The sequence below is a fragment of the Triticum urartu genome, chromosome 4A (genome assembly GCF_056163025.1).
Source record: "Triticum urartu cultivar PI428250 chromosome 4A, HENAU_Tu73, whole genome shotgun sequence".
Lineage (NCBI taxonomy): Eukaryota > Viridiplantae > Streptophyta > Magnoliopsida > Poales > Poaceae > Triticum > Triticum urartu.
Genome location: NC_141876.1, coordinates 546,496,463 through 546,505,767, shown reverse-complemented (window position 1 = coordinate 546,505,767; position 9,305 = coordinate 546,496,463). Strand labels below are relative to the sequence as shown.

The following is a 9,305-nucleotide window of genomic DNA, read 5'->3' as shown; positions in this document are numbered from 1 at the left end:
TATTCGCGTCGAGATCTCCAAAACAAGATTCGTGTTGATAGGTTTCGATTAATTTTTTTATGAAAAAAAATGGATGAAAAAACCTGAATCGGGGCATTTTTTTCCTTTCCGTGCCTCTCACGGAAGCAAATCCGTGCATTCCACAAGAAGTAAATATGTTCCTCCCACGGAAGGATAAAAAGGAAAACAGGTTTTTTCACGCAAAAAAAAAATTGAACTTTTTTTGGGTCCAAATCCAAAAAAATCGGGGGAAGACCAAAAAGGCAAAAAACATAAAAATAATCATCTAAAATCCGAAAACACGTACAGAAAAATACGAAGAAAGCGCCTAGAGCGCGACACGTGGCGGCAGCTAAGAGCACGCCAAGTGACGCGCTCCAAGCCCACCCCAAATAACCCTTGCGGGGGCTCCAGAAGGAGTACTCTTTAATTAGTTTCTCTCCAAGCCCATGGGAAGCCCGACAGGATGACTTGGGCCCGAAAGCCCAAAATCTAGGCCAGGCTTGGGCTCAGCTTATCTGCTCGAGGCCTTAACCGAAAGCCCAAACAAAGGCCGAATAGGGTTGAAATAGTTATTTTAATTGAATAAAAAGGTCATGGCATATTTCACATGCCTGAAAACTAAGCTTCTAGTGTCCCCTGGGTCTTTTGGATGATTCTAGGGACAAAACAGTCAAGAAACTAATGTGTTTGTGAGTTTACGCTGGTCATGAGGCTTCAACGTTGTAGGTTTTGCATCTTTGTTCGTACTAGTATGTTAGCTTCTCGCACCCGCAAAAAAAAGAGTATGTTTGCTTCCCTTCCGCACTTTGTATTTGCCGTGTAGGGCTGTATATGTCCGGATTTTTTTTTCTGGTTGTAAGTTGTGGTTAGACTAGTCACAATAGAGAGTAACATGTACTAGTAACATACACATATTTCTAGACTATATTACTACCTTCATAGTGGGTAGTGCGAAGGTTCATTTATTAGGTTATAGACTCATATTGCATTAGGACATGTGATGTTACAGTAGCTAAGTTACTGTAACTACCTATCTCCTCATTAACTCATTGCCACATAAGCAAATTTCCTGAGTTGGACTTGATGTTCCTGCTCAAGTTACTCCCATTATGGCTAGTCTGTAGCTAGTGGATGACTTCGATAATTCAAAGCCGACCTCAAGCCACCGTTCTAAAAATAATGATCACTTAATAATTATGGTCGGTAGCTATCAAGTTGCTTCGACGACGGATGACCTAAGGATTGCGACTCCGACGGTAGGCCAGGCATTCCGGACAAGCAAGTTCTTTTATCGCAGAAGTGCTTAAACTATTGCTTAACATAAGCTAATCTGTGGCCAATAAACAGATAGCATCTCAAGAAAATTCAAGATAAACGCTGGTTCCTGAGGAAAAAATTCAGCATTGGCTCTCATGCTAAACTGGAATCGTATAGAGCTCATTGTGATATCCACGACGGTACAGAAGGTTAACTGAAACAATGGCCCATGTGAGTCTTGTTCAAATCATAATAAACAACGGCTTATGATTCACGAGACGGCCGCGGCGACGGCGTCGTAGCCGCGACAGTGCGGGCTGCTGGCGAAGGAGCTCAGCGGGAAGGACGTGGAGACGGGGCCGACGTAGAAGCTGAGGCGGTCGCCGGCGCGGTCGACCTCGGCGACGGGGAGCCACAGGAAGAGCACCTTGACGTGGACGCCCTCCAGCGCCGCCAGCCTGCCCGCGGTGACGGCGCCGGCGATGCGGGCGTCGTACCTGACCAGCCACTGCTTCGCCAGCAGGAACTCGCACTCCCGCGGGAAGTAGACCTCGAAGCCGCCGTCCGGGCCGAGCTCGTACCCCTCCACCCCCTCCGGCAGGATGCCCCGCGGGAAGTCGTACCGCTCCAGCATCTCGTACGCCGTTGGGGTGTCCTCCGCGGACGCCGACGACGCAGCTACGGCGACGGCGCCGAGGAGGAGGAGGAGGAGTAGGAGTAGGGGGTAGGTGGCCATGGACGGCCGGGGAAGTTCTCGCTTTCTTTGGGTTTGATTGGGTCCGAGCTGGCGGCTTTGCTTACTTGACAAATGACAAATGGAGGTGTTGGCTTTTGTAGCTTACCGTTGGATGGATGCTCACTCGCTTGTATTTTTTTACCTTCATAAGAATATTCTTCAATGATGTAGTAGTAGTAATTTGATATTCTTAAGTTTATGTTGATCCGCGGACGGATGAAGCATCTCAAGAAAAGCATATTTTCGTTGGGAGGGTTTCAATAATGGTTAGGTTAGCATGTTTGACCAATCATTGAAGAAGTTGTATGAGTAGTTGTAATGCGTGGTGCATATTTTAGCTGTATCTTCTTCGCACAATTACAAATGCACGCATCTCTGCCTTCTTTTTTGATTATGCTTATTTATTACTCTTATATACATGTAGGAAATGGCCAAACATGAAAGTGAAGTGGCGTACCACGATACTTCTACATAAAAATCTCAGCTCGAGCTAATATGAGCTCAAGTAAACAGTAAAATTCAAACAAAAAAAGATTAATTTCTTTTGTGGGAACATAGACAAATATTTTGATTGTTTGCAAAGTTTTTGCCATGGAATGACATTCGTGTAAGTCATGGCAAAAAAAACAAATCTATGCTAAAAAAATGCTATTTTTAAAAGCATTTTTGAGTGCTAATTTTTTTCCACGAATGTCATTTCAAGATGAAATTCTGCAAGCACTCAAAACATCTGCCAATTTTGCCACACAAAAACCAGAATTTATTTATTTATTGTTTTTTTAGATTTTACTGTTCATGCCTCATATGAGCTCGAGCTGAGTTGGGGTCTTTCGCATAAAAAGGCTACTCCTACAAAGTGTTGCTTTGAATATGATGTGTTCATCTACTCCTGAATCTACTGACTTGTTTGCTATGAATTCCATTCAAATGATGCAGGCAAATTTATTATTTTCTGTGGCATTAATATATTAATCCGGATTTGAGTGGATCAGTGACATGATGACATGTCGACATTTGAACAATTAAAAACAATTAACCTCTTGCAAGTGGAGCGTTTGGTACGGCGACTTGCACATTTCTTTAGGAGGCGGAATCTTAGGAACACGATGCTAAAAGACAATTACCAACTTCTAGTGTGCATCGATTATACATACTAAAACTAATAAACACGATAATCGGAAAAAAAAAAGCTATACCTAGAAAATCCTACAAAATATTAGAAAACATCTTACCTTCTGTCAGGTAGGCATTACAGTGACAAGTCATGGTTAGTGAATGAGATTCATGAGACATAAATAGTTTTATCTGTAAACTTGGTCAAAGTTTATGAAGTTCGACTTTTTAGAAAATCTATATGCACTACATTATGGAACCGAGGAAGTATATTATTAATCAACAGTAATTGGAAATGCTTGTATTTGTTTAGGTCCCTTTTTAGTTCTTGTGCTGATAAAAATAAATGTGTCATGTGTCATGGCAATTTTTGCCATATTTCTTGTGTGCACATAGGATGTTGTGGATTGCATGCTTGTTGTTTTCACCGAGTTACCTGTAGTTTGTTTTAACCTTGTAAGACTCCATGTAGAATATCAGCAAAAGGTATCCAACAATGTTCATGTGGTCTACACTTATATTAGTCGGATGATGTGAAGTTCAGCAGGACTGTATAACAAGCATATATGATAACCACTAAAAGGAAAAGATGAAACTGATGATGCGTAAATTTCTCATTTTTCCGACAGTACATCACATGATACATACTCCCGCCAACTAAGACAAGGCCAAGCGCCAGGTTTACATGTAACCAAAAAGAATGGAAAACCACAAAAATGATATCAAAACTATGAAACACAACATTACAGTTTTTTCCAAGCCTGCCCAATCACTCAGAGCTCCACGTATAAATGCATATATGCAAACAGGGATAACACAATTGGCTGGTCTCAGCTTATCCAGTTGATGTGGAGATCATCGCCTTCGGCAGAAACAGCGGTATCTGGCTGCCTCGGCTCCTGGATCCTGCTGTATGAGCTGCCATGTCCAACATTCCAATTCAGATGAGCAGCTGCACAGTTGGACTTGCACTCCACGCAGAGGGGTTCAACCACAGAAGACATAGAGTAATTAATACTCTGCTAATTCCTACTATGACCTTCCTGCTGAGATGGCAGACGATGCGTGTATCTCCAAGGAGTGCTCCGGTATGTACGTAAGACCTGTGGTGCAAAGATACATGTCGTGAATCAGCAGCCAAAGACAGGGAGGTCTGGTCGCACCATAGAAACACTATCTTAAAATTTATTCTGCAAATGCAAAATTTAATCTGATGAATCTGGTGGATTCAGACTATGACAGGTATTGCCTCCATCCCAAATTACTTGTCTTAGATTTGTCTAGATACGGATGTATCTAACAGTAAAACGAGTCTAGATACACATCCATATCTAGACAAATCTAAGACAAGTAATTCGGAACGGAGGGAGTAGTAAACAGTAGCAATAACAAGTTCTGCTCCCTGTGTAGGCACTATATCTAACTGATAAGTTAATGATCTCTACTTTGCATTTTTCATGTAATTTTACCTTTCTCCTTTATGGTTATTTGCAATGTATCTAGTGTAATGATCCCGTCTGTTAACGGGAGTAGCTCGAGCTTGACAGTGGTGCTTGACCGTGCAGGAACACACCTGTTAACCACAACAAATGTAATTCTTCAGCATACTGACATGCCGTGCTGTAACTCTCAACAGATGGAAAAAGGTGAGAATGGATAGCCATACCCTAGGGGAACTGCACTCTGCAACCACAAATGAGTACAGCCTGCTGAAGTGCTCATTCTATTTCCTCCATTGTCACTTTCTTTTGGAGATCCGACAACAACTGAATTCAGTCTCCGAAAACCAGTTCCATGTTTTCCCAAGCCAGACCTTCTCATAGGCTCATTAAGATTATCATAAGAACCATCTGGTGTGGTTGGAGCTGAGTTCAATGATACAACTGAAGAAGAACCAGATGCTTCTGGAGCAAGAACAGTTAATGTGAGGTTTTCTGAAGTCATATTAGTAGCTTCAAGGGTTAAGACCTGAAAACCAACAATTAACACTATCAGTGCGAGGCATGGAAAATGCAACAAGACCTAAAGAAGCACCGAAATAACCTGCACGGGGAGTTGAGGAACTCGAGCACTCGGGCTAGGATTTCGTAATGACAGTTCAGAAGACACAGAGATCATAAGATCACTAGCTGCACAGGGTTGCCAGCTTGTGGCTTGCTTGAAGAAAAGTTTTGATTCTACAGAGGATAAAAAGGGCTGGAAGTCAGAATTATCAACCTACACTCGTTCTCAAGCACATGTTCTATTTTTCCAACAGTTCACCTGTATAATTGCAGCGATATGATATAAGTACAGCATACTGATCAGTAAGACCAGCGCTGAGCTCGCTAACCCTAGGCGTGGAAGTATTTGTGGCAGCTCCACTCATCTTTGGGAGTGACAAAGTCAGAGGTACATCACTGTTGATCCTCCGATCCCTGGAGGACATAATTGCTGGCTTCAAAATAAACGAGTGTTCTTCACCCCGCCTGGAAGGAAACAAGTAATACTTAAGATATATGGAAACTGTTGGTCTTTGGCAGAAACTTCAAACCAAGGTATAGTGTATGTAATGCGATACATCTTCCCGTGTTTATTGCTTGCATAAATAACTAGAAAGAATCATGTGAAACTAAGGTTTGGCCCAATCCAGCATTAAGGTGACCAGACAGTACTGCATGTTATACAAAACCAACTTGTTCAAACCAAAACTAAAAACTAAGAGAAAGATGGATAACAACGATAACATTGCAACATGTTGCAAGAATTTCTTTGCTAAGAAAAAGGCAAGGTCAAAGTACTGCAGTCTGCAAATCCAAAGGGGAATCAATTTATGGCAGAAACCACGTCATACTTAAACTTTAAGCTGCAATTGTGGGTCTTTGGAAGCATCCATGAGAAACTTTGCATGTACCTGAGTGACAGATTTGGTAAACTGTGACCATGTCCGACCTCAATACTGGCAATTGGTAGAGATAAAGGAGAACCTCCTTTGGATGCCTCCTCAAAGACAACAGTAATTGCATCTATGAATACAACTATGTCTTGCACATGCCGTGGAGCAATGTTCTGAGAATTGAAGATATAAGCATTAGTTTTGAAAGTTTCTTCAGAAACTATGAGAAAAATGAAGGATTTGGATGTTCATAGTAACCTTTATTAAGACACAAAGAAGATTTTCTGCAGTACATTTGGCAGAAAAAGAATGAACTTCAATTGGTTGAATTATTTCAACTTTTCTTGACCATCTTTTCCCTGGTAGATATACACCTTCTAGACCACAGCGTACAGAATACCGTTCAGGCTCCAAAGGAACTCCTCTAAAGGAAAGCTGCCCATCATTTATAACATCAGGTGTTTTTGCAGGCTTTTCAGGCACAAATTCTTGATTTTCAGATATTGGGGGTGATCTTATGTTGGGAAGCTGGGCAAGGGCAAAGGAGGATGAAGGCATTGAATAGCTTCTGAAATGACTTAACGAAAATATTTGAGACCCAGAAGCAGAAAAAGATTGCTTGTGTGATATACTGGGATTGAGAGTAGGAGGTGATAAAGAACGAGGAGGAGGTAGTGTGCGATCTAAAGGGAGCAACCAGCTAAGCAGCTCCTGACAAGGATCCTCATAACCATTAGGAAGCCCGTTTACAAGATTCTCACGCATATAATTGCTTGATGTACACTTCTCAAATTGAAGAACTTCAAGCACTGGATATACCATATTGCTAACACCAACATTCACTTGCAAAACAACCTGCATCCTTCCAACAGAGAATATGAGTGATTAATCAGCACAAACATAAGCAACCCAGAATCACACAAAAGTACATGAATGAAACCTAACTGCATGGTAGCACCATCAACTTCTTTGTGAAGTTGCTTTCTTTAAAATAAAACAAAATAAGCATGTGCGTCTAATAAACTAATACTCCCTCCGTCCCAAAATAAGTGTCTTAACTTTGTATTAATTTTAGTACAAAATTGCACTCCCTCCGTAAAGAAATATAAGAGCGTTTACAACACTAAAATAGTGTTCTAAACGCTCTTATTTTTGTTTACGGAGGGAGTACTAAGCTTGAGACACTTATTTTGGAGCGGAGGGAGTAACAAACATGATTAGTATATAGACAACTGCAGTAGTTGTGCAAAGGATTTTTACATAAATTTGCTTAAAGCGTATTAGCTGATTTCACCGAAGATGGTGAGACATAACTCTAAACTTTGCAGGACCCTACTTACCACCATGACGGATATAAAGGTGCATTAAATCAAGAGAAGCAATGTATTCAAGGCAGTTGTCAATTTGCCAAAAGTGATGCAGTAAGGTAGTAGATTTCAGACCAGTCTCCAGGCATCAAGTAGATGGCTGTGGAACTAAAATTATAGTGCTCCCTCCATCTGGATATATAGGGTCTAATACGTATTTCGAGATTTACTTTGACTACCGATAAAATCAATAATATCTGCGAGAGACATGCTATAAAAATTATACCATTGGAAACCCCTTTCAAATACAAATTCGATGGTATACTTTTTTAACACACATCTCATATATGATTGGTCAACTATTTATGCATAGTCCATAAACTTCCCAAAGTTAATCATTGCAAAAAAGAATCTAGTGTATAATGCCACCCAGCAAGTAAACAGACGGATCGTTCAAAACATACCACGATGTCTCCATTCTGCAGAGCATAGCACCTTACAGTATCCCGAGCGACTCCTCCGGATGTGCTACCATCAAAAACTCCTTTATCAGAAATGGTATTGTAAGCAGTACTCCTTGAAACTGTGTTATTTCCCTGGCTATCCGAATATAATTGTTCATCTGCCGTCTTAGTTGCAGCTACTCTTTTCTTGGACCAGAGAGGTTCATCTGACTCCGCGATTCGGACAAAAAAGTTAGATCTTTTGAATTTTTGCAGCACGGTTTCTATTTGCTGTTTGCGATCTTCCATCCGAAGGAGGGATTCAGTCTCCAGGATATCTTGTTTTGAAGGAGAAGATACTTTGTCATTGAGTTCAACACTCTCCATGTTATCCTCGACACCGTGAGAACTATTTTCTCCGGCTGTTCCATTGGCATCCCCATTCTCACTGACAGAGCTAGATTTATTTGTGGGGTGCCGCGGCGAATTTCCGCTCTTAGACATCACGGCAGCAATTCTAAACGGAGATATGCAGGTCATATCTTGCTTAGAGGCTGATAGGCACGCCAGTATATGGACCTGCTCGCCTGATAACCGAACTAATTCAGATACCAAAACAAAAACAGGTACAGGCAGCAAGTTGCAGTCAAGTAACTTTACCAGGAAAAAGGAAGGGGCGATCCAAAGGCCGCAGCTGCAGCATGTCCGAAACCTCACTCCAATCCCCAGGAAGCTCCTCTGCGGAAGTAAAATTGTGAATCAGTAAGCTACCGGGCCGGCATTTCCAAGGAGAAATGTGGCAGTGGTGAATCTGCGACGCGACGAGGAGAAAGGCCAAGCAAGGGGAAAGGGGCACCAACTGTTGGGAATCGTGATCCACCCTTCGTCCTGGGAAACGTCGCTGTGCTTCCCGGCCGGAGCTGTACTTTTCGAATCTGAAGAAGCGGAGGGAGAGGTAGCAGCGGTGTCGCCGCCGATCTCCCCGGCTCCGTTGCTGGCAGCTTCGTCGTCTTCCGCCACGGCGGAGATGCGGAGCGGATCGTCGGCGATGAGGCCCTCCAGGGTCTTGAGGACCCCCTGCTGCTCGGGGATCCGCGGCAGCTCGGGCTGCGCGGCCCGGTAGAGGAAATTCATGGCCGCTCGCCGTCAGCCGCGCGAGCAGGGGGGGCGCGGAATGGCCCTGGCGGGCGTCCTCCTGGGTCGACTCCGCGCGGCAGAGCGAGGGCGGTCCGAGCCCACCGGGCCCCCGCGCGGCGGCGCGGGTCGGGTGGGGGGATCTCGGGGTGGGATCGCCGGAGATGCTGGGAGGGGAGGGAGAGGAAGAGCTGCCGTGTCCTGCTGGTGGAGTCGTGGGTGGTGGTGGTGGTGGTGGGTGGTCCCTCGGCGTCGAGCGGGGCAGGCAGATCTGACTGAGCCGGAGACGACGATGATCCATGGCTTAAACTAATCTTGCTCCCCACCTCGTTGCCAACTAGCACAGGGCCCAGCCCAACTCGCGGCCCAAACGGCCGGGCCCAGCCACCTCTGTCTGCGTACGGCGGATTCTTTTATGCTCGATCAAGAAAAGAAAT

At 43.6% G+C, this 9,305-nt stretch overlaps 2 protein-coding genes across 2 annotated transcripts; both read right to left on the bottom strand.

Annotated features, from left to right (window-relative positions):
- Window positions 1–1,351: 1,351 nt before the first annotated feature.
- Window positions 1,352–2,130, bottom strand: LOC125554125 (uncharacterized protein At5g01610). Its single transcript, XM_048717730.2, has one exon. It carries the CDS (start codon window positions 1,994–1,996, stop codon window positions 1,532–1,534), a length of 465 nt encoding a protein of 154 aa, XP_048573687.2. The 5' UTR covers window positions 1,997–2,130; the 3' UTR covers window positions 1,352–1,531.
- Window positions 2,131–3,705: 1,575 nt separating this feature from the next.
- Window positions 3,706–9,157, bottom strand: LOC125552644 (heat-inducible transcription repressor). The gene is made up of 10 exons (XM_048716269.2): window positions 8,595–9,157; window positions 8,395–8,472; window positions 7,756–8,321; window positions 6,243–6,839; window positions 6,003–6,157; window positions 5,372–5,577; window positions 5,153–5,286; window positions 4,776–5,077; window positions 4,579–4,682; window positions 3,706–4,212 (listed from the first exon to the last, which is right to left on the bottom strand). The coding sequence occupies exons 1-10, from the start codon at window positions 8,866–8,868 to the stop codon at window positions 4,142–4,144; spliced, it is 2,487 nt and encodes an 828-aa protein (XP_048572226.2). The 5' UTR covers window positions 8,869–9,157; the 3' UTR covers window positions 3,706–4,141.
- Between the last annotated feature and the right edge of the window lie 148 nt (window positions 9,158–9,305).